Here is a 25,940-nt window from a genome sequence, read left to right as displayed (position 1 = left end):
ATTTATTGACAGTAAGAGGAATATAGAATAACAGCAGCCTTTGATAGAAGCTGCAGGTCTTCACGGCTCCACTCGGTGGACATCAGAGTCGAGCCTGGGAGGGCTGGGAGGGCTGGGAGGGCGTGCTGCTGCTCAGTTATCCTCGGGTACCTTCCACCCCGCGATCATTAGACCCGATCAACGCAAAAACAAACAGAAACTTAAAGCAGCTAGAACTAAATGAAAAACCTGAATCAAACCTTCAGATGTATCTGCAGCCCCCGCGTGGCCCTGGGGTGGACTTTGTTTCGTTCCGTGAACCATCTTTCTTCGTTGTTTCAGACTCTATGACGGTGCGGAGAGGAAAGAAGCTCAGCATCTCCATCCAGGAACACATGGCCATCGACGTCTGCCCCGGCCCCATCAGACCCATCCGACAGATCTCCGCCTACTTCCCCCGCCTGTCCCCCACCTCCCCCGGCCCCGTCTCCCCGAACCCCGCCTCCTCCCCTCTGGCCCTCAGCCCCGGCTCCGTGGCCTCCGGGATGGGCGGGGCTCACCTCCTGTCTCCTCTGCTGGCCCACGGCCGGCCGGGCGGGGGCGGGTCTTTGTCTCTGACCAGCAGCGTGGACACGTCGGTGGAGATCAACAGCTCCGACAGTGACGACTGCAGTGAGCCTGGCTGTGTGTGTGTGTGTGTGTGTGTGTGTGTGTGTGTGTGATGATGTTTCACAGCTCAGGTCTCGTTGACCAATAGGAAGCTGCGTTCCTCTGCGGTCAGACGCTGTGTTTTCTCTCTACAAACAGCCGATGTACCATCTCAGGTGTTAGCTGTAGCTTTTAGCTAGCTGGAAATGTTTGCTAACAGGTCCTGAGGTGGGTCACTTCCTGTAGGGTCAGTTGAGACGCTGACAGTACTGTGACTTTTGAGAAATAAACGATGGCGTGGAGAGAGACCGGGTCAGGGAGTCTCTGTCCTCTGGAGACCATGACAACCAACAGATTTCATGGCCGTAGTTTTTGAGATATCTGACCTTGGACCAAAGCGTTGGACAAAGAGACATTTGACATGATGGTGAAACTAGACAAAAGGTAAGAGGTCTGGGGGCCAGTCTGTCCAGTCAATGAGAGGACACTGACGTCCGTCCTCCAGCCCAGAGACAAAGCAGCAGTAATATTCCTGAGAGTGTGAGAGGACGGAAAGATGCTGCGGTGACTTATCAGCGATCAATCAATAAAAACACAAGAACCCTACTTATCCGAGCAGCAGCCGCTGTAACAACTCGTAAATAATTTGTCTCTTTATGTCAAAATAACACGAATAATGCAACAAACGCTTTCAGTGAGAATTCTTCCTCGTCTCGTCTGCTGCAGCTCGGGCAGATTACAGACATTTAAAGAGTTTGATGAAGCAGCAGACTGCAGAGAAAACACAATCTGCGCTTTAGAGGCGCAACAAATATGCTTGAATTGGCTTTTGGTTGCAGCTTCATCCTCCAGAGGGAGAACGATCAGCTCTCTGAGAGGAGGAGGAGGAGACCACTCCTTCACGCTCTCCATCATCGCTTCACTCCTACAATAAGAATAAAGTGTGATAAATGACTCTGGACGCTGGTCTCAGAGCTGGTCTGAGGTCTGACATGTTTTCCACTCTGAAACACAGACTAATTAGATCAGATTTGTTTTGCAGCGGCTGGTTGATGATTTTATTTATTTTATTTGAAAGCCTGAAGGAGTTTGACAGTCTGTCTCATGTAACTGAAACTGCAGGCTTTGACCAAACAGAGAAGAGAGCGTTTCTCAGACGTTCTCCTCCCTGTAGAGGCCTCATCACTGCAGATCATTATTACTGCGCAGTGGCGTCTTTAGGGGGCATTTGTGTGTCTGTACCGCTCGTCTCTGCTCCGGGCTGCTGTTAGTCAGTGTGGGTGGGTGTAAGCTGCACCATCAGCATTCAAATTCAAAAACCTGCATAAAACAGTTTTATTTCCATGCTGTGTTCAGGACTGCAGTGGAGTCAGCAGAGAGGTTTCTCCTGCAGCTCTGACACGCTTTCTTTACCTCTGCATGTTCGATCACAGTTCATTCTCTTGGACTGGAAGAGTTTTTCCACGGCGGGGGGGTCCTGACTTTGACACAGTGAATATTTTATTCTCCACCTGTAAAGAATCACTACATCACCCCGTCTCTCTCTCCACTATCGACGCTAAAACGTCTCAAACTATATGAAAAACAAGACTACTGTGCTTTAAGCTAAATGCTAGCATCAGTATGCTAACATGCTGATGTTTAGCCGGAATAATGTTCACCATCTTAGTTTAGCGTGTTAGCATGCTAACATTAGCTAGCTAGCAGTAAACACAGAGTCCAGCTGAGGCTGATGAACGTCATCAGCTCTGCAGGTATTTGGACACACAAACATGTTGACCTGATGGTGGCGCTGATGAAGAGTCAGAGGATCACCAGAGTTACTACAGTTCATCCTGAGGGGACCATGAAGGTCTGAACCACATCTCATCACAGTCCATCCAGCAGCTGATGAGGTGTTTGAGTCTGGACCTCAGTGGAGGACAGACGGACACTGACAGTCAGTCCGTCATGTTGCTAACATGACTGAAGGCTACACATCACACATCACGCCGAACACGGCAGGAAGAACAACGTCGGCGAGGATGAATAATGGATTAAAGGAACAGTTACACGTTTGAAGAAATGCTCTTCTTCTCCTGGAGCAGCTGTTTGAGTCTGCATGTGAACTGAGGGTTCTGACATTAGTAGATTATTCATACTGATGGAAAATCAATTGTATAAAGTAAAATAAAATGAAAACACACAAGCAAAGTACAAGTACCTCAAAATTGTAATTAAGGACTGTACTGTAGTAAATGTACTGTAACTGCACCCCCAAACGTGTTTTTAGGTTTCAAGACTTTTTCCCGCCTACGTTCACTTCAGACTGTAGAAACAGATGTTTTATAAATATCTCATATCTATCTTCAGTTACGGAGCAGAAACAACAGGAACGCAGTAATCCTCTGTGGGGGAACTGACCTGGGAACAGGAAGACAAAGAGGCTCCGAGCACAGACATGTAGAGGGGCCCCCGGGCCTCCAACCGGACCAGGACCCCCAGACTGAAAGAGACACAAGACGACTACCAGCAGCGTCTCCTTGTGGCCATTTCTGTCTCTTTGTAGTTGTCTCTTTGTTGCTGTTTTTACTTTATGGTCGTGTTACGTCTTCTTACTTTGCGTTGGTTGTTTGTAGTTTGTAGTTGTTTGATTGACTAAACAGGAAATGGTGACTCACTTCAGATTGGCCTGTTCGAGTGTTAACCAGGAAGTGGGCGGGGCTCCGGCTCTCTGTTGATCAATCATTCAGCAGCTTACAACAGTTCACAGTTTAGCATAAAAATACAACGTGTTGTGTAAGCAGAGGTATTTATGACAGCTGATGCCTAAAATACATTTTAGCTCTAATCCGTGTGAATCACTTGTGTCCTCTTATATAACGACGCTGGACGGACACCAGCAGCGTTTGGTGTGTGTGTGTGTGTGTGTGTGTCTTGTATGAACATGTGTATTTCAGTGTGTATGCATGGTTGTTACAAGTCCTGCTTCCTTTGAAGAGGGTTTTGCGTGTTGACATGTGATGTGTTGTGTTCAGATTCATGTGACAGGTGCTGCTCCACTAAATTGGATTTCCATCTTCTGAACGCATCGTGTTCCTGAGATATTTCTCTGTTCTCTTGCATGCTTTCAATTTATTCTGACAGATTCTCAACAATGTCATTTTTCTGTCTACTGATGCGACGGATGTAAATCGTGTTTCTTGATTAGTTATGGTGATTGTCTCTCTCCTCTGTGTTATTCCCTCAGCTGCTCTGGGAACGCTGGAGTTTGAGCTGCGATACGAGCAGAGCTCCAGCGAGCTGCACTGCACTGTTCTCCGGGCCAAGGTAAGGACCAAAGCAGGGGCGCTCTAACAGCCTCCGCTCCTCTGGTCCACCTGGTTTTGGATCAGAGGTTTTCTCCGTTCAGCCACAGTGCTTTTAGGCCTCAGTATGTTTCAGATGAAGTGCTGTTTGGATCCGCAATGGGATCCGAGTCAGCTGTGTTGGGAGAGAACCAGAACCAGAACCAGGAATAACCGAGCGTACAGTACACTGAAGAACTAAAACTATTCAAAACAAAAGTTAAAGGCTCCCTGTGGAGTTTCTGACCTCCAGTAACACTATGGAGCTGTGGGGCCACGTTCAGTTTATCTCGTGAACAACAGGTGGCGGTGACGCGCCAACATATGCAGAGGCAGAGAAGAAGAAGCAGAGAGTAAATGTAAACAATGCAAATGTTTTCTGAACTCAAGGATACGCTCGCTGAGGTTTGGTGATTAACACTGAACATAAAGAGGCTCCTTTAACACGTCACCGTCCTGTCAAAAGAGTGTGACTGTTGTCTGGAAGTAGCTTGTTGGAGCTGAACATCCTGTCTCTTGTCTGTCCATCGTTTGTCTTCTTCACGTCCTGGAAGCTCATTAAAGTTTTACCTGAGAGCATCGTGAAGCTGCTGAAGGCAACGATTCGCTTCAGCGGCACTTTCTGTGTCCAGGGGGTCGTTCCCGTTTCTCTTTCTCATCTTCCTCACGTTGGTGGGCGGGGCCACTAACACAGTGAGGAGGTGGATGTTTCCCTGACCTTCACCTTCTTGGCCTTCATCACTTATTCACTGGTGATATTTCTTCATCTCTGTCTTGGATGTCTCACACATTTTCATGTTCATCAGTGGATCTTTTTGACTCTTTTGTACCATCGTGGGGGGGTCAAAGGTCACATGAGTGATGAGATACTACAGTACCCATGAGTCAAAGTGAACCTGGTACTTCTGGGAGAAAACCTCATTCAAAACACTAATAACTCAAAATCCAACTTTCTCATCAGCATGTCTTGTGGTTCTTGTTTTAACGGCAGGACAGTTTTCATGTGGTTTGTACTTTGAATCGGCCGACCTCCCTCCCCCCCAGGCCGCACACCTGAGACCAATCCAGATTTATTTGAACCTACTGGATTCACAGAGAGGGTCTCCACCGTGACAAGGTGACAACGAGAAGACGTTCACAAAGATTTACAGTCGTTCAGAGCAAACTGTCACAGAGGAGCAGAGACAGAAACCTCGGCTCGGTTCAGTTCACCAGACAGACAATACGACCGACTGACTGTGTGCAGGTATCAGCTGTGATCTCTGTCGTCACAGCCTGAAGCTCAGCTTCTTATCTCACCTGCCAACATGTGACACCTGAACAGGTCAATGAGACGGCTGACTCAGCAGTGATTTCTGCCGTTGTGTTGTGATCCATCGTCTGTGTCTCAGTGAAATGGTCTGAGCAGCTCAATGAGCCTGAATTCGCACTGAAGTACTATTTTATTAATATTTGACACGGCCACCTGCATAATGCTCACTGGGGGGGAATAAATCTGCTGATTCACGGAGGACGAGAGCAGACTTCATTTATGATCAGAAGGAAATCTCCAGGTAATGATGTTAGAGTAATAATAACCAACAATCCTGCTGTTTGAAAACACTTCTGAAGTATAAATCTCACCAAGTTTGTTTTCGAGTGAGTGGGGAACGCGTACACCTGCAGTTCTCACTGCAGCCACAGGAGGCAGTAACGAGAAAGATGGCCGCTCTGCATAGAGGACAAGCTCGCTCGTCTGGATTTCTGCTTGCACCCACAAACACTCCCTCATGTTACATGCAGAGAGGTACGAGGTGTTCGCTGAAATCTGACGGTTCCCTTCTCGTGCATTTACAGATCTCTGAACGTCCTCATGATGAACCAGAAAAGATAAGACAAACTTTATAGAGACAGACATTATCTGTTACTATGGTTATTGTGGGGTCATGAAGAGAACAACATGCACTGCTTCAAGTCCACATGAAGAACTGGACGTGTCCCTGAAGCTGCAGTGTTACTGAACTCCTCCAACAGTTTAAACTGCTTCATTATCTCGGGGACGGGAGACGATCCGAGCACCTGCTGTCACCGAGCGTCTTTCCTTCGTTTCCTCCTGTGTTTTCTTTATTTGAGGAGCCACTTTAATGTTAATGACCCCCCCCCCCCCTGCAGTCACTCTCCTCTGCAGCAGTTTCAGACTGAACAGGTGGATTAACGCAGCGCCGCCTGTTGTGAAGGTAGTTTTCTGTGAGGATGAAGGAAGCTTTGATTTCCAGCAGCTTAACTCCAAACAAAGGAAAGTCTGCGAGCTGCAGCGGAGCTCTGGATCTGGATCGAGCAGCAGTCTGTCACCAAACAGGCTGTAATGTTCTTCAAGAAGGGTTTATCTCCTGTATGGTGGCCCCTTCAGGACATCGCAGGCCAGGGACACTCAACTTGCTTTGCCCGGGGGCCACTTTTGCAAGATGACACGAGGCCAGGGGCCAGTTAATAAACATTAACATTAATAGGCCAAAGCTTTTCTAACACGGGGTTAACGTTGTGAAACGGTCGCACTTTGGTTAGATTTAGGAAAAGATCATCACGCCATCGCTGATCGGCTAATATACAACTTCCCAAGTAACAGCCGACTGTTACTGAACATTTACTGAATGGCTCCCAGTGTGAATCGATTTATGGTCATTATTACTAGAACATTTGAAAACGGTCTGCGGGCCACCCAGCACCCTATCACGGGCCAGTTTTGGCCCACGGGCCGCAAGTTGAGTACGTTGTCTCCATGTTGTTTCCTTCAGCTTTCGGACCAGTTGTCAGGATGCTTACGTGCTAATATGCTAACATCAGATGGTTAACATGTTCCATTTATCATGTTGATTAAGAACCATTGGATCCTGACATTTAGCATGAAACATTAGCATGTTAGCATGCTTAGCAGCTAACCAGACTAAAGCTGGATTTTAACATATTTTCATTCATTGCTGCTTTACAGAAAAGACTGAGGTGTGTGTAACTAAGTACATTTACTTAAGTACAATTTAGACAAACTTGTACTTTACTTGAGCATTTCCATTTTATGCAACTTTATACTTCTACTGCAGTACATCTCAGAGGGAAATATTGTAGTTTTTACTGCACTACATTTATCTGACTCTTAGAGTCACTAGTTACTTTTTACATTAGAAAACATATGACATGATGCAGTACTATACTGGAGGCAACATTGAACTTTGACCAAGTTTTAATTTAAATATTGAAATTTAGCAGTTAAAATGATTTTAAAGCCATAAATCGACTGTTGCTCCGCCTGCTGGTGTGTTGCCAACACACAGAGGCGTAGCTTCATCAGCTAACTGCTAACACCACTACAGACACTCGTACAGGTTAGCGTAGCAGAGAGGACCTCCTGCAGGTGCAGCACGAGTTTCATATAAACACACATTATATTACAGTCGTATGTTTCCTCCATCACACGTGAGATGAAGTTGATACGAAGCCGCAAGTCTCAGTTTCCTCACACTCATTAAAGATGCTGTTATGGAAAAAAAAATCTATCTGCAAATGTCAAAGCTGTTGAAAGAGATTCAGCCGTGATTTGTCACGATGATGATCAACAGACTGAAATCAAGGGTTTCGTTTGAGCCTCTGGGAGAATCGTCTTCACACTGTGTTCAGGTCAGTGAAGAAGACCTGCGAGCCGGGAAAAGCTCAGAAACCCTTTACTGGTTGTATTTGAGGCCTTTTCCTTTTCGACAGAATTGTTCTCCTGCGATGAATCGACTATTCGACTGGTTGATGACGACTAACTCGTGAACGTCCTGGTGTGTGGTGGCCTTTAAAAGTACAGGTGTTACTAAGAGAGTTGGGAAGTAGCTCAGTACATTTACTCAAGTACTTAAGTACAATTTTGTGTTACTAACAACGGTTACATTAAAGGCCCTGCACACCCACTCAGGTGTTTTTCTCTGCCAATCAATATTATTAATTATCTCGTGTAATGAAAGTGTTTCTGATGACAATGAGAGAACGAGCAGAGACCTGGACCCCTGAACTGGCTCGTTGTCTGCTGTTGTTTCCGTCTGCAGGGTCTGAAGCCCATGGACTTCAATGGTTTGGCCGACCCGTACGTCAAACTGCACCTGCTGCCCGGAGCCTGTAAGGTGAGACCCGACCGCGACACGGTCCGATCACACTGAGTCAGCGTATTGTTAAACCTGTTTAGGACTCAGAGATCAATTCTTAAAAGCCAGGAGATGAAATCCGTCTCACTCTCAGCTGACGAGGTTCATTTTCAAACTAAGACGGTTTCACAAGTGAAACTAACCCCAGAGACAGTTTAGAATGAATCCTAGATTAAAGTTTAAGTGTGAGTCCAGACTTCACTTCAATCTTAAACTGAATTTGGATCAGATTTAATCCACATTGAAATGTTTCGGACAAAAAGAAATGTCAAAAGGATGAACACTGATTGGCTGCATGTTCTGAAGTACAGCGTGGAGCTGCAGAGAGTGAAGTGACCAGCTGAAATCAATATTCATCTGTCTGTCTCTCTGCCTGTCTCTCTGCCTGTCTGTCTGTCTGTGTGTCCTTCAGGCCAATAAGCTGAAAACGAAGACGATTCGTAACTCTCTGAATCCGGTGTGGAATGAAACGCTCACTTACGTCGGGATCACAGAGGAAGACATGCACAGGAAGACGCTCAGGTGTGTGTGTGTGTGTGTGTGTGGGAATAATTCATGACTGCTTTCATTGGATCTAATTTCAGACTGATTAAACTTACAGACATTAATCAAGCCCTGCAGGGACATCTTGACATTCAGATATGAAGCCCAGTTGTCATCTTTGATTAATCTAACTGTCACACTGAATCCGCGAGGTGCAGAGATCTGGTCGCTGTTTTCTCTCCTACAAAGACTACAGACTGAAGTGCGACATAATCAGTAGTGTCATGTGGAGAAATGTGCTCTTTTTTCAAAGAGGTCTGGTGTGGTTTTTGTACAGTCTGCAGTCTGCAGGACTTAAAAGGAGCTCAGCACCATTGAAGGCACAGAGGAGGAGGCGACCGGAGGAGTGTGTCCATAATCAAAAGAAGTGTGAAATAACAGAGCAGAGGGCTTTTAATTATCGAGCTCAGGAGCAAACGTTTAATCTCAACTAAACATGCAGCAAAGCCGGCGTGTAATCGTCAACTAACCTCTGAGGGAAACATCACAGATATTAATCGGAATCAGTCGCCACCGGAAATCCAGTGGTGGAAGAAGTATTAATACCACAGAATATAAAGTACTAATACCACACTATGAAAATACTTTACATTACAAATAAAAGTCCTGCACTCGACTTAAGTCAAAGTACTGACGTATTATATCAGCAAAATGTATCAAAAATGATATTATCATTTATATATATGATTGAGGCCTGTAAACCTCATTTTCATAAAACAAGTGAAAACAATCTTTAAAAAAGCTCGAGGTAAAAATGTCTGTAGCTTGAAAAAAGCAGTTTGCTTCACATTTTAGAAAATACTCAAGATGATGAAGATGCTTTATAAAGAAAATGGTTATTGTTTTCCGAGTAGAAATGGTTAAATCATCTTCTTCTTTCATCTGGTTTCCCTCTTCAAGTCTTCCAAAAGTTCTTTTTGTCATCAGTAAACCTCCACATGTTGTCAGCTGGTCCCTGCTAGCCAGCGCTGCTCACAGTTGTAAATTCCTAGTGAGTCCGGCTCCTGCATGCTGCATGCTGCATGCTGCATGCTCCTCCTCTACAGAGTGCAGTTAGAGTTTCAGCAGGAGCCGTCTCATGTTGGAGGCTTTGCACAGTGTGTCCAGTTACATTCACCGCTGTGCAGCAGAAGAACGTCACGCTTCCTGGCTCGCAAAAAAACTGCAAACATATTCAGGCAGCAATTATGTTTCCTCCGAAGACGTCTGGAGAAGCTAATTAGCTGCATGTGCAGTAAAGGTGAGAGGCAGCGCCGCCCTGCGATGAGCTCCACTGCTCACATTCAGGCTCCAGGTTCCTCTGGGATCTCACTCCCCTTCAGCTTTAAAACAGAAGTGAGAAAAAGACATTTAGTGGTTTCTCCCAAGGGCCCCAAGTGTCTGTGTGTGTGAGAGGTCTTGTATTTCTATCTGTGAGGACCAGTTTCAGACCTTGAGAGGGATTTTCGGGCCTCACTTCTTCAAAAGGCCGTTTCAGAGCTGGTTTTTATCAGTTAGTCCAGCTGAAATCTGGATGCTCCTCACTCATGTTGTGAGGAAGTATAAACTGTAATTACATTAAAGAGGATAAAACAGTTGATGGACATTTGTTGGAAACGGTGTCTTCAAGCCTCTTGGTGGGCGTTTCCATGGCAACGACTGACTGACAACTGAGAGGTGTTGTTGCTAGGAGACAAGCAGTCAATTTGGTGACTGACGGGAGTCACGGCCCCGTAGAGCCTGATGCATAATGTTATATATATATTCAACATTTGGATGGACTCATCCTGCCGTTCGTATTTCACTTGGAAAGTAGATGCTAGTTAGCCTAGCTTACTGACGTTAGCATTAGCCAAGTTTCTATCCAGATTTTTCACAATTTTCCATAAAATCGTCAAAGGAAAAAGTGACTTGCTGCAGAGAGAGGATCAGCTTTAAACGTCTGACAGCAAACGAGATGATTGGCTCACAGACGTTGTGGTGAGCTCTGATTGGTTTAACTGAACGAGGGAACGCCCTCGGTCCGCTGACTGAGCTGGAAGTGGGAACTAATAAATAGCTAATATGAAGATAGTCAGTCTTCCTCATTGAACTCTCAGCTTCATATAAACTGATTTCTCAGCATCATGGCGGCCGACCTTTGAACTCAGCTGCCTCAAACGGCTGCAAATCTCAATAATAGAAATACATTCTGGACGGATTCCAGAGGTCAGTCAGTCAGTGGCTGCCTCGACACACACACACACACACACACTCCCCGTCAGTGTTTCCACATTGTTCACCTCCACATTTAAAATGCTGTTTGTATTTGCTTTCATCCAGAACTTCTGGCTGTTTTAATCCGTCTGTCTCTGGTGAACCGCAGCATTGTTATTACCTCTGCACTTCCTGTACAAACAGAATGGAGCAGATTCCCTTTCATCTGATTTGATTTATTGAAAAGCAGAAAAGCAACGATGTGTGTTCACTATTCTCTGTCGTTCTGTTTTGTTGCTGTTCAACCTGTCGTGTCCACCAGACTGTATATAAAGATGGCCGACGCGTCTCCACCAGACTGTATATAAAGATGGCCGACCCGTCTCCACCAGACTGTATATAAAGACGGCCGACGTCTCCACCAGACTGTATATAAAGACGGCCGACCCGTCTCCACCAGACTGTATATAAAGATGGCCGACGCGTCTCCACCACAGACTGTATATAAAGATGGCCGACCCGTCTCCACCAGACTGTATATAAAGACGGCCGACGTCTCCACCAGACTGTATATAAAGATGGCCGACGTCTCCACCACAGACTGTATATAAAGATGGACGGGGAGCTGTCATGTCGTCCGTCTTTATATACAGTCTATGACTGACACCAGGGACAGCTGAGGGACCCTCGTTGACGTAATGAATTCCACTAAGCTTAACCCTCAAACCAAATCTTAAATGTCGGTCTTTGACGAAAAAAATTCTCATCTTCAAAAGCTTTTGTGTCATCTTACTAAAAATGCCTTCTGTCCAAAAATGTCCTTGTAGTATGTTAATTAGCACAGTGGCTAGCTAGCTCATTTATAGAGGGCACTATTCCCATTAGCATCCACTGTTTCGTATCTCTGTGGTGGTTCCACATGTGAGGGCTGGAGGAGGAGAGGTGTGTCTGGACTCTTTGATGCGACGTCCTGAACAGAATCTGACATTTCACTTTAAGACCGGCAGCTTCAGCAGTTTGATCTACATCACATCGATGACCTTTCTGTGAGCTGTGTCGAGAGCTCGTCTGCAGCGGCAGGAGGAGGATTTCCTTCAACACCTGCTGCTGCAAACAAAGACGTTATCATGTCGGGAGGAAAGGCCCGAGTCACTGCTGGAAATCCCAGAGGAAGTGTCCTCCTCATTATCTCCGATCCTATCCTGCTTCTGTGTTTGTTCAAGTCAAAGATCCAGCTAGAGGTCTCTGCTCATCTGGGTCCCCTCAGAACACATGCAGCTCTTATGGAGGTTTCAGCAGCACAGGGGAAACTAAATGTTCATTAAATTATATCTAAAAGAACTAATTATCTCTCTCTCCTGTTTCCTCTCCTGTTTCCTCTCCTGCTTCCTCTCCTGCTTCCTCTCCTGCTTCCTCCCCTGCTTCCTCTCCTGCTTCCTCTCCTGCTTCACTTCCTCTCCTGTTTCCTCTCCTGCTTCCTCTCCTGCTTCCTCTCCTGCTTCACTTCCTCTCCTGTTTCCTCTCCTGCTTCACTTCCTCTCCTGTTTCCTCTCCTGCTTCCTCTCCTGCTTCCTCTCTTGCTTCCTCTCCTGTTTCACTTCCTCTCCTGCTTCCTCTCCTGCTTCCTCTCCTGCTTCACTTCCTCTCCTGCTTCCTCTCCTGCTTCCTCTCCTGTTTCACTTCCTCTCCTGCTTCCTCTCCTGCTTCCTCTCCTGCTTCACTTCCTCTCCTGCTTCCTCTCCTGCTTCCTCTCCTGCTTCACTTCCTCTCCTGTTTCCTCTCCTGCTTCCTCTCTTGCTTCCTCTCCTGCTTCCTCTCCTGTTTCCTCTCCTGCTTCCTCTCCTGCTTCACTTCCTCTCCTGCTTCCTCTCCTGCTTCACTTCCTCTCCTGCTTCCTCTCCTGCTTCCTCTCCTGCTTCACTTCCTCTCCTGTTTCCTCTCCTGCTTCCTCTCTTGCTTCCTCTCCTGCTTCCTCTCCTGTTTCCTCTCCTGCTTCCTCTCCTGCTTCACTTCCTCTCCTGCTTCCTCTCCTGCTTCACTTCCTCTCCTGCTTCCTCTCTTGCTTCCTCTCCTGCTTCCTCCCCTGCTTCCTCTCCTGCTTCCTCTCCTGTTTCCTCTCCTGCTTCCTCTCCTGCTTCACTTCCTCTCCTGCTTCCTCTCCTGCTTCACTTCCTCTCCTGCTTCCTCTCCTGCTTCCTCTCCTGCTTCACTTCCTCTCCTGCTTCCTCTCCTGCTTCACTTCCTCTCCTGCTTCCTCTCTTGCTTCCTCTCCTGCTTCCTCTCCTGCTTCCTCTCCTGCTTCACTTCCTCTCCTGCTTCCTCTCCTGCTTCACTTCCTCTCCTGCTTCCTCTCCTGCTTCCTCTCCTGCTTCCTCTCCTCCTTCACTTCCTCTCCTGCTTCCTCTCCTGCTTCACTTCCTCTCCTGCTTCCTCTCCTGCTTCACTTCCTCTCCTGTTTCCTCTCCTGCTTCACTTCCTCTCCTGCTTCCTCTCCTGCTTCCTCTCCTGCTTCACTTCCTCTCCTGCTTCACTTCCTCTCTTGCTTCCTCTCTTGCTTCCTCTCCTGTTTCCTCTCCTGCTTCCTCTCCTGCTTCACTTCCTCTCTTGCTTCCTCTCCTGCTTCCTCTCCTGCTTCACTTCCTCTCTTGCTTCCTCTCCTGCTTCCTCTCCTGCTTCACTTCCTCTCCTGCTTCCTCTCCTGCTTCCTCTCCTGCTTCACTTCCTCTCCTGCTTCCTCTCCTGCTTCCTCTCCTGCTTCCTCTCCTGCTTCACTTCCTCTCCTGCTTCCTCTCCTGCTTCCTCTCCTGCTTCACTTCCTCTCCTGCTTCCTCTCCTGCTTCCTCTCCTGCTTCACTTCCTCTCCTGCTTCCTCTCCTGCTTCCTCTCCTGCTTCCTCTCCTGCTTCACTTCCTCTCCTGTTTCCTCTCCTGCTTCCTCTCCTGCTTCCTCTCCTGCTTCACTTCCTCTCCTGCTTCCTCTCCTGCTTCACTTCCTCTCCTGCTTCCTCTCCTGCTTCCTCTCCTGCTTCCTCCTGTGCAGGTTGACTGTGTGTGACGAGGACAAGTTGACTCATAATGAGTTGATCGGAGAGTCCCGGGTGCCTCTGAAACGTGTGAAACCCGACCAGACGAAACATTTCCACACCTGTCTGGAGCATCCGCCCCCGGTAACACTACATACTTTCTATACTTGTGAGGACCCTCATTGACATTGCTCCTCGTCCCTTACCCCAACCTTAACCATCAGAACTAAATGCATAAAGCCACCCCTCACCCTAAGCCTGACCTAAACCTGATTCTAACCTGAACCTTAAAACCAAGCCTGAACCCTCAAACAGACCTTGATGTTCTGTTGCAAAGTGAGGACCGGTACACACACACAGCGTCATGCCAATCCATCCAACACCTCCCAACATGTGCAGGACGTAGCTTTAACCCTTAATGCTGCTCAGTCTGGAGAAATGAATCCAGAAGCTGCTTTTGGTTCCACTGATGCTTTAAATGTTGATGCATTTCAGTTCAGAAGCTTCCAAACACACAGTCACGTCTTTGTCTGCGTCCCAGAGTGTAAACAACTTTGTAGTCAGTTTGACTCTTTGAACAGAAGCTTATCACACAAATACAGTGAAGAAGGATCCTCACTGATCTGCTCTCTCTTTTCTTCTACTGCTTCTGATCCAGCTGCCCTCTCCTACCGCCATGGGTGAAGCCCTGCGAGGAATATCCTGCTACTTAAGAGAGGTAACCGTCCGTCCGTCTGTCTGTCCGTCCGTCCGTCCGTCCACCTGGCCATCCATCCATCTGTCCGTCCATCCGTCCGTCCGTCCATCCATCCACCTGGCCATCCATCCATCTGTCCGTCCATCCATCTGTCCATCTGTCCGTCCATCCGTCCGTCCATCCATCCATCCACCTGTCCATCCATCCATCTGTCCATCTGTCCGTCCATCCATCTGTCCATCCATCCATCTGTCCACCTGGCCATCCATCCATCCACCTGTCCATCCATCCATCTGTCCGTCCATCCGTCCGTCCGTCCATCCATCCACCTGTCCATCCATCCATCCACCTGTCCATCCATCCATCTGTCCATCTGTCCGTCCGTCCACCTGGCCATCCATCCATCTGTCCACCTGGCCATCCATCCATCCACCTGTCCATCCATCCATCTGTCCGTCCATCCGTCCGTCCGTCCATCCATCCACCTGTCCATCCATCCATCCACCTGTCCATCCATCCATCTGTCCATCTGTCCGTCCATCCGTCCGTCCATCTATCCATCCATCCATCTGTCCATCTGTCCGTCCATCTATCCATCCATCCATCTGTCCATCTGTCCGTCCATCCATCTGTCCATCCATCCATCCATCCGTCCGTCCGTCTGTAAGTGCAGGTCTGATCAGTCTGAGGTGGGGACACCACACAGAAGGTCTCATGGCCCTCTTTGCTCTTTGGTGGTGACATTGCTTCTTTATAGATTTATAGATATGAAAGTGTTGAGATTTAAAAACCACTGGATTGACTTTTTGAATTTATTATATTATTATTATTATTATTATTATTATTATTATTGACGCAGCCTTTTGTATTGAAGCTCTGCCGACTGACACATCTACAGAGAAAGCTTCATTCCTACTGGCTGAACTCACTGAGCTGCTGTCGTCAGTAACACGCATGTTATTTTGGTATTATTAGTTAAATGTCACCATTATTAGTTACACCTCATTATTAATGGTATTGGTTATGTGTAATTATTAATGTTTCTAGGTTCAGCTTATCGTTTTGCTAGTTACACCTCGTTATCAACATAATAAATGACACCGTATTATTGATGTTATTAGCCACACCTTTATTTGATTGTGACACTCCTAATGAGGTCCGTTGTCGTGGCTAATAAATCTCCACTGACTGAATAAAGAGAATCCACTTCCTCGTGGGTTGAGCAGAAACTGAATGATGCTAATTAGTGATGCTGCTTAATGATTAGGGATGAATTCTATACATCACTGTTCACTTTCTCTTCAGTCAATATGTTCATTAGAATCAAGGAAGGGAAGGAAACGTAATCTGCATGTTGAAGAGCAGAGAAACACTTTGCAGAGGTTTTGGATGGGAAGTGGACTCTGAGGACCAGATCCTGTGGAGAGACTCGAGGTTCTTCTGCAGCAGCAGAGGACGCTTCACACGAGGAGCCGCTTTAAGCTCGTTGGAAGAAGTAGAAGCACTCAACAATCTCAAGTCTCGGGACCAGAGACCAGCAGGGACCAGCTCAGATTTCAGACCGGCGCTCTGGTGATTCTTTAATAGAAAATAAACTCCGATCTGAAACGTGGCGTTACAAACAGGTTAACAACTGAATCTCCATCAGGGGGGTTTGTAGAGCCACGACCCAGACCAGGATCTTAAAAATAATTACAAATAAAACTTCTTTAATGACACCAGTGAACATGAATGCATGTTATTTGTAGGACCCAGAAAATACTGATTGGAGCTTCGACCAAAGAGTCAATGAATCATTAAATCAAACGTAAAAAAGACACAATTAGATGTATTAGTATTTAAACAGCAGCTGCAGCCCCCCTGCAGCCCCTGCACCTCCCCCTGCAGCTCCCTGCAGCCCCCCCTGCAGCCCCTGCAGCCCCCCCTGCAGCTCCCTGCGGGGTCACCAGGGCAAGTCCTGCCTCAGATCCTTCAGGCTCAGTGGATGTAATGTGATTTTGCCCGTTCAGACCGCATGATGGTGAAATAATTCAGTGAGGGGCCACACAGTGTCACCCAGCACCGAGACTCAATGTGGTCTCTGTGATCCACATGTGATTAAAGATTAATTACTGGTTATTATAGTGAAATCTAATAAAAGGAGTAAAGAGACGGCTGAACTAAAATAGACAGCTGGAGGAAGAAAAGAACCGAACAATCTAGAACATCTCCGGCTTCATCCTTTAAAATAAAAGCAAAAACAAACGGACGACATTAATCTTCTGCTGGTTAAAACAGAGAATATGTGTTTATATTTGTATTGAAATCATCGCGGACGGCAGCCTGAATCTGCTTTAATACGAGAGAATCAGAATAAGAGCTAGAACTCTGCAAAACAGCGAAACCGTAGTTTGAGCTCCGTCACAGCTGAACCCGTCTCTGTCAGACCACAACGCTGAGCTCTGAATCCGCCACCGGAGCTTTCTCAGATCATCAGAAGTGAGAACAGGGTCAGAGGGCACGAGTCTGGACAAGCGAGACATCCGGATGAATGGGAGACGACTCCTCAGAGGAGCAGCGAGTGACAGCAGAGAGAGTGTGAATGGAGTCGCTCTGAGGAGGTCAAAGCCTCAAAGGAGTCGAGATGGTCTGCAGGGAGCAGAGCGACAGGCAGGAGGACTTCCTGTCCTCACTAGTTCAGAGATAAGTAAAAATGTCAACACAAACTCTTCCCGCTCATCAGTCCGTGGATAGAGAGTCATGTCACGTAGCTGAGGCTCGTTCAAACTTTCAAACTTTCTCCAAACTTTATTTAAAAGGCTTCCAAAGATACAAGAGAGTCTGTCAGCAGAGAGGTGACGCACTCAGCGTTGGTGCAGCAACAGGATGTTACGGCGGCCTGTGAGGGCCACTGTGAGGGGAAAGAGTCCTCACATGATTAATATCACTGTCACGATGAGCAGGAGGCAGCAGTCTGTCAGCCTGTAGGGGTCAGAATAAGGTCAATTATTGATTACTGATACCAGCAACATGACAGTGTGTTGGTGTCTCTGAGTCTTCATGGTGACTCTCTGGTCTATCTGTCCTGGTCCGCTCTCAGGTCCTGGTCCATCTGTCCTGGTCCGCTCTCAGGTCCTGGTCTATCTGTCCTGGTTCACTCAGTCAAGTCGAGTCAGTTTTATTTATATAACCCAACATCACAAATAACACATTTGCCTCAAGGGTCTTCACAGTCTGTCCGGTCTACCACATCTCTGTCCTCGGATCAGAAAACCTTTAACATTTAAAGGGTAGTGAAGACTTGAGACGACAAAAATCCCAAATAAGTGATGAAATAAATGAAGTAATTATAAAAACGTGTGCAGTTGTAGGTAAAGTGAAGAATGTGGTTCAGGTGAGACACATGTATAATAAAGTGACTTTGGCTTCATGTGGTTTTTCAGGCAGCCACAGTCAGGATCGTAGTATTCTGTGCACTTGGTGAACATTCACAGGACACATTTTATTTATTATTATTTATAGAAGATATTTCTGGACCCGTTGCTCGTCCGTCTACATCACAGGTTACGCACATAAACGTAATCCTCGAGAATATTTGTGAGAAAAAACTGAAAATACAGAAGGTGAAATTGCCCTGGAGGACTTCAAGGTGCCAAACCACATCGCAGCTCAGTCCAGCACCCTTACGAAGCTGCCTGGAGGGCTTAAGGTCCTTGAAGTGTCCCACAGCTGGCTTTCTTTTTCCATTTCCAGAGGTCACACTGAGCTGTGAGGATGGTTTAGGAGGGATTAGGTTGGAAACTCATTGACCTCAGGGTTCAATAACAGAAATGCTTCAGTTTGTCAAATCATCAGTTTGTTCAGAGTCCAATAGCTCAACACATGAACAGGTTGGACAGGTAAATGGAGTTATGAAAGATTCATCAGGGCTGTTTGGACCCTGTGTGTGTGTGTGTAGATAGCTGAATATGAAACGTTTCCTCGAGGTCCTGATTGGATTTGACCTTTTGATTCGTCACTAGCTTCACCTGTCGAAGGTGGGAGCAGCTCTCGCATCGTTAACTGCAGTTTAAAGAATAGTTCTCTTTCTTTCTGAGATGTTCAGATGGACGTCAATCTCATGTCTGTGTGCTCGGGACATGGTTAGCCTAGCTTAGCATAAAGACTGGAAGCAGGGGGAAACAGCTAGCCTGAAAAATACACGATTATTTTCCCCCAAAAGACATTTTGTGTTTGCATTTCTGTATTTGTACAGTTTAAACAAACAAGATGCATCTTCATGTTAATCAGTGTATTGTTGTAATGTTAGTGTATTCTTCAGGATAGCTGCTTCCAGTCTTTATGCTAAGCTAGGCTAACCATGTCCTGAGCACACAGACATGAGAATGAAATCCATCTGAACATCCTTTTTGTCTCGTGGTTCAGAGAGAAACGTGAGCCACGTTTAGTTGAACTGGATCAAACTGGATCAAACTGGATCAGCCTGTATAAAGAGAGTCATATACAGAGTGTCTGTGTCTAATTCAGATCCTCGTTTTTAGGAGCGTCTGTTGTCATCACTTCAGCTTTCCTCCACTCCATGTGGGCAGATAATAGTGGCAGAGAGGAGTGAAACCTGTTATCTGAATTAGTCTCTAACTGGGATCATTTCCAGTAAATTAAACCATCATGAGGTCGAACTACTTGTCATTTCTTTTGGATGACTCCCAGACCTCTTAAAGACCTGCGGGAGTCTCTGAACCGCAGGTTAGAAAATCTCAACACCACAGGAGCCCATCGACAAGGAGAGAGGTGAGAAACAAACCACTCAAAGTCTCATCAGGAGACAACAGATCCGTCTCAGCGAGTCATGTGGTCTCAGACTTTTATTGGACTTGATTTAGGTCTTGACTTGGGACTTTTTTAAACTTGATTTTGGATTTGACTTGGGACTTGTTGGTCTTGACCTGGTCTTGACTTGGGACTTGCTGGTCTTGGTCTTGATTTTTCTGTTTGTTGTGGGACCAAAAAGAATCTGTTTCCACGACAACAGTGGCTCACCAGGAGCTACAAAGGGGCGTCCGTCCCCTGCGGTGTGCCGTCCCTGGCGTTCGGCCTGTCTTTGTCTTTTATTGGTTTACTTGTTTGGAGGGAATTAGACTTCAGGGTCCAATTAGACTGCAGAGATTTGTTGGTGTGTCGACGCAGGTTTGTCGACCCGGCGTGAGCTCGTTAGCCTGCCTTCACCTCAGCAGTGGAACAGGTGTTTTAACAAAGACGGTGAAATCCCTCCGGTGTTTTCAGCCGACTGACCCCGACGTGGTGACAAACAGGAGCTGTTAATGACTCGCCTTCAGTCTTTTCTTTGTGTGTGCAGGCTGATCTGAGAGCAGCCGGCTGTAAAACACAAACCTGAAAACAAACAGCAGCTCAGTCTGACGTTTCTCGACGGCTTCGATTTTCAACATTTCTAATTCTTTTCTAGCAGCTATGAATGAATGTGTTCCTCTTTTCAGAGGCAAATTTCATCAAACACATTTATAGCAGCTGAAAATCTATAACCAGCAGCCTGAATATAATGTCATTAACATTAAGCGCCCTGCTGTTAATATTTATTACTGGTGTCGAACAACCGTCATCCATCCTGTTTGTATTATCTCAGCGTGCAGTCATAAAACCAGAATATCGACAATCAATACTTCCTGATCGAGAGGTTTGGAGGATTGAACTTCTGAACCGGATCGATCCACAACAGGAAGCGAATATGTCTCGCCTTCATTGAAGTGAATGGGGAGAAAAGTAAACGTCAAAAGAGGTCGTTTGTCACAGTGAAGTGGGAGGAGAGTTTTAACGAGCTCCTCCACAGACACACAGGAGTCTCCCGAGTCAACCAGGTTCTTATTCTTTTAAACAACACCTGAGAGTGATGTTAAAGCCAGCTGAAGCTGAGCTCCGGGTGAAGATCGGCCCTTTATTCTCTCTCTTCTGGTCCGCCGGCTGTCCGTCAGACGCTCACCTGCAGCCCGATGACGTTTCCTCCAGCAGGGGAACATGTTCATGAAGCGAGGCTTGTTTGGTCTCAGCCGGAGCTGAAGTCTCATCCAGTGCAGGGTTCATTTACAAAGTGCCTTTCTCACCAGCTGGAGGCGGGCCGACTCCTGCTGAAAGCCATCGATCGGCTTATTTTCTGACCTTTTTTCTGTTCTTAGCTGCAGTTTCATTGTGAAGAATGGTGGGAAGCCGGCTCTCTGGGGCTGAATACCAACTGAGTCTGTAGGAAGCGCTTCATACAAATGACTTGAATAACATTTCCAGCTTTTTTCTTTTGTTCAAACAGATCAAAATAAAGCTTTTGGGTGTTTTTGAGGCAACGTGAAAGGTGAAAGTGTGAAGGAGGGAGAGCTGATCAAAGTGAGGGGTGCAGGTGGTAAACAGGGCTCTGACAGTCTGTAATGAGGACTGGGTGGGGGATGGGGGGGTCTAATAGAGACGGGAAACCTCCCCACAGGAGGGGGGAGACAAAGATGGAGGATTAAACTATCAATCTTCTCAGCTCGGCTGTGTCACGACTCAAAGACCTGCGCTGGGATCAGTTTTAATGAACACCAGAGGAGGAGTCTGTGTGCAGTGGTGGAATGTACATGTACTCCAGTACTGCGTACAAATGTGAGGTACTTTACATCACCTTCTCTACATCCTAGAGGGAAATATTGTACTTTTTACTTCTACATTTATCAGCTTTACAGAGTAAAACATATGAAGAGTTTATAAAATCTTTCTTATTAAGTTCAGCTGAAACGGTCAGTCCATCATTTTTCCTGTAAAAACATTTCATGGTTCCACTTTTTCACTGGATGTTCTGAGAGAGAAATGTGGTGAAATCCTCTGTTGTGGTCACGTTAACCGACAATGTCAGACATTTAAATTGTCTCGCTGTGGCAGCTGCTGAGATCCAAGTCCACAGACCAGCCAGTCTAATAATGTGAAGAGCAGCAGGACACGCCGGCCGAGGACTCTTTGTAATCTCCGTCTTTGAAGGAAGTTAAACCCCTCGAGCTCGAGTTTTTTGATGGTTTTAAAGTGTTAAAGATGGTTTTATTTGCAGGCTCTTGGCATGTCATATGTTGTAACTTTCAGAATAAGATGCTCCTCAGAATCTCATGTCAGCGGTACAATAACTGGGTTTTTATGGCCACTGCTCGACACAGTACGTATGGATGGATTTGATTATTGAGCCGAGCTCTAAAGTTAAGCTTCAGAGATTTTGTCACTCCTCTTATTATTTTTTATTGCTTCATATTCTGAGTTTTGGCACGACAGTTCCCAGCATGCTTTGGGTGAGAATGTTGCCATGGAGTCAGTTAGTTAGTTTTAATCTAAAGTAATCTGACTAATCTGTCTAAACTAACCAGACTCAACTAATGATTGATGATTAATCTGGTCTTGTCTGCAGTGGGAGAACGAGCAGCTGCACAGCCTGGAGGAGAGGGGTCGTCTTCTCCTCACCCTGCAGTTTCTGCCTCCGCTCACTGTGGAGGATGAAGACGTAGAGGGAGGAGGAGGAGGAGGAGGAGGTGAAGGACGCCGCAGCGGGGGTCTCTGTGTGGGCGTGAAGCGCTGCGCCCACCTGGCAGCCATGGACGTCAACGGATTCTCTGACCCCTACGTCAAAATGTAAGACCTCTGACACGCTGCTGTCAAAATAAAAGTCTAGAGTCCCTGCACGTTTGGACAGCTGACGGGACACTTGTCATCCGCCTTCAGGTACAGTGTCTCTGGAGGACGGCAGATAGATATAAATCCTGTTAGCTTAGCTCACTCAGGTGTTTCCTATAACACACAGATCTCCACACGAACGCAGATATAAAGACATCAAAGTCCGATTACATTTGAGGGTTTTATTACAGCTAATGATGCTACAGTAACTTCCTGTTTACACAGTTGATAGCTTTTGCGTGAACAACAGGACGTTCCTCAAGTTTTAATGGTGCAGCCTGACTTAGTAACTCTGTGCTGTTGGATTCACTGAAGAAATGTAAACTGGTCTGTTCGAGATCACATCACTGATGAGACAAAGAAAAGCTGGAGTTTTCCATCTCATTAACTTTGCTAATCGATGATGCAACTGTTGTTAAAGAAGCACCATCTGTTTCCCAGCGGGGGGGTGGGGGGGGTAATCAGAGAGGGAAAGGACACAGTGAGCAGAGTCTCGTCCTTGCTGAGCTCTGTCAGGAGGAAGCACGGGGGGCTAAAGCCGGGATTTAAGGCTCTTTGCTCTTGTTTCCTCCGGCACTCGAGGGACGGCGGCTTTGAAGAGGAGCAGAGTTTCCTGCCGTCAGAATACAAAGTGAGTCTGAGCCAGAACAAGAAGGCGGCTGACAGCCGAGGGGGCGATGAACTCACAGATATTTACCACTTTTAAAAATCACTGCAGCGTCCAGAATATCAGCCGGCTGCGTCACTGCCTCGCCATTATCTTTATATGTGCAGCGCTTGTTTTTTACCAATAAGTTTCAAACCTGCAGTGAAAGTATGAAACCGACGCGGCTGCTGAAAGCTGAAACACCTCCGACCATCATTCATTCATACTCATCCACACAAGATCAGCGTGCAGGTGGAGCTGCAGAGAGCATGAGGGAATTAACAGGCCTCATATTCCAGCTGGAGCTCGGGGCTCCTTCATTTCCTGCACAGCCTCCCAGTCAGACCACAGGGTACCAGAAATGGAACGGGGCCCCAGCCGGCGTTTCTCCTCTATTAGCTGACCGTGATGAAGAGGAGGCAGCCGAGCGGGTTCATTAGTTCTTCATGTCAGCTGTTAAAGTAACTGGTCACAACCAGTTACAGCAGCCGCCACTGATGATGATGATGATGATGATGATGATGTGAGGAGCTCAGGCTTCCCCGTCCTGCTCTGTGTGTGTGTGTGTGTGTGTGTGTGTGTGTGTGTGTGTACACTGTAAAACTGACTGTGTGATGAATTATTAATTTCTGTTTCATTAATGATGATTTACACAGTTTCATCAGTGTGAAACATCTGCTTCATCTCCAGCCGCCATGTTTGTTATTAATATCTTTCTAATTAGCCACATGACGCAAATATTAAGCGTCATAATAATTTTTAAAGTAAAGTATCAATCTTTTACTGCACTGCATTCATCTGACAGCTTTAGTTACTACTTACTTCCTGTCTAGTGAAAACCATGTATCTCCAGATGTTTGTGATGAAGTGAAGGATGAAGAGTTCCTTCATGTGTTGAGGACATCATCCTCCTCCTCCTCCTTCAGCTAAATAAACTATTTAAACTCTCCTCAGATCAGCTGGAAGATGCATCTTCACAAAGCTGAAAACCATAGCAGCTATAATTATAATAATAATGGAAATATGACTGATAATAGTAGTTACATCTGTAATAATAGCTGAGATTAATAATAGCAATAACAGCTTTAACAGTAGCAGAACTACAACTAATAATAGTAACTGTAGTGATTCCTCACGGTGGCGCTGGAGGCCAGGGCAATGCCATCTGGGGTAACAATATCCTTAGATACTGTGTTTCTGAGGCGTTCAGGGCCGAGAACAATAACTTCTGTCTGTCTGAGTTCAACATCAGATCATTGCAGGTCATCCAGGTCTTTATGTCCTTCAGACATGTTTAGAGCTTTGCTACCTGATCAGGTTCTTCTGGCTTGATCGATATATATAACTGGGTATCGTCCGCATAGCAATGAACATTTACGGAGTGTTTTCTATTAATATCTCCTAAAGGAAGCAGATATAAGGTGAATAGTATTGGTCCTTGTGGAAAGTACTGAAACATCTACAGAAAATGACCCAGAAACATGAGAGAGAACAGAAACACTGACAGCAACATTTTACTGTGATACTGACAGTACTTATGTACTGTTACTGTGATACTGACAATCAGCCTTCAGTAAAGGATCTGAATACTTCTCCCTGAATATCTTGTCTTTGTTGACCTCCAGTGGTTACCAGCTGTTAGTTAGCCAGTAACGTCTCACCTGGCTGCAGTGATGAACAGGTGTTACTCCTCAAACTAATCTGCTTCTTCCTCTGTTGTCAGATACCTGAAGCCCGACATACAGAAGAAGTCCAAGCACAAAACAGCCGTGATGAAAAAGACCCTCAACCCAGAATTCAACGAGGTAAGAACCCCCTGCTGCTGCCCCCCAGGCTGTGACACACACAACACTGTCAGTAGACACATTGACTGCTGCTCTGAGTCTGAACATGATGCAGCTGTAAGACACACTGTGTGTTCGCTGCAGGAGTTCTTCTACGAGATCTCCCTGTCGGAGCTGGCCAACAAGACGCTGGAGGTGACGGTGTGGGACTACGACCTGGGACGCTCCAATGACTTCATAGGTGAGACTCAGATCCTCTCGCCCCGCGGAGGAAACCTCTGAACCATGTGGCCTTTTAGTCAATGTTTTATGGTTGAGTGGAGAACGTCTGAGGAAATAATCACAATATAAACAGGCAGGATCGTCTCACCATCTGTATCACTGATCAGGTTCCCTTTCCTCCTCTATTCTTAATAATTGCACTGTTTCTGTCAATCATTTTATTAATATTCTTGTTAAATATGGTTGTATATATTCTTTAGGCCACAGCTTAATTAGACCTGCATCTGCACAGTTTGTTTACTGCTGTTCGTCCTGAAGCAGAAGTATTAAATACTGGACATTCAAAGACCCCTTCATAGTGGACAAGATGGGGGACAGAGTCCACAGTAAAATATATCTTCCAAAGCTCATCAGTTTGAGAGGAATCACTGAAGACGTCTTTGACCTGTTGCTTGCTGCTTGTTTAGGTGGCGTCTGCCTGAGCTGTCACTCGCAGGGCGACGCCCTCCGTCACTGGATGGACTGCCTGAAGAACAAGGGCAGGAGGGTGGAGCGGTGGCACATCCTGACCAATGAGCTGCCGCGATCCCTCAGCCACGACTAAAGCCGCGCGGCATCCTCCGAGCACGCAGACGGTGGCCGTCAGGGATCACAGAGATCCTCTGGTTACTGACTCCAGCAACTTCACCACAGGACTCAGCAGTAACTGAGAGGACAAGTGTATTATAATAAGAGCCGCCATGACGGGTGGAGAGCAGCGTGAAGCTGGAGCAGCATGGCGGCGTGCCTTCGTTATTGATCGGTGAGTCATCCAGAAGAAGAAGCTCGTTGGCTCCATGAACACGAGCACCGGGACACATTCATACACAACAAGGTTAGACACACAGACTTATGAGGGCTGGAACTCAGAGATTACATAGAAACACAGCTGAAGACTTTAAATTGCATGTTTTTTTTGTTCTAATACAGAATACTGACTTGTTTTGTAAAACTCATGTCCTGTGCTTTCAGTCGAAGAAAACTCAGTTCCCAAAAGGGAGAAATGTTGTGTTTTTGGTGTCATGACG

The 25,940-nt window shown here is 46.4% G+C and overlaps 1 protein-coding gene across 1 annotated transcript; it reads left to right on the top strand.

Annotated features, from left to right (window-relative positions):
* The first annotated feature begins 326 nt into the window (after window positions 1–326).
* Window positions 327–25,477, top strand: doc2a (double C2-like domains, alpha). The gene is made up of 10 exons (XM_070923525.1): window positions 327–651; window positions 3,857–3,936; window positions 8,015–8,089; window positions 8,523–8,632; window positions 13,868–13,994; window positions 14,509–14,568; window positions 21,959–22,179; window positions 24,591–24,672; window positions 24,796–24,892; window positions 25,341–25,477. Exons 1-10 carry the CDS (start codon window positions 327–329, stop codon window positions 25,475–25,477), a joined length of 1,314 nt encoding a protein of 437 aa, XP_070779626.1.
* Window positions 25,478–25,940: the final 463 nt, after the last annotated feature.

Source organism: Enoplosus armatus, chromosome 17, assembly GCF_043641665.1.
Source record: "Enoplosus armatus isolate fEnoArm2 chromosome 17, fEnoArm2.hap1, whole genome shotgun sequence".
Lineage (NCBI taxonomy): Eukaryota > Metazoa > Chordata > Actinopteri > Centrarchiformes > Enoplosidae > Enoplosus > Enoplosus armatus.
Note: the sequence above shows the minus strand (reverse complement) of the source record. Positions and strands in the feature narration are given on the sequence as shown.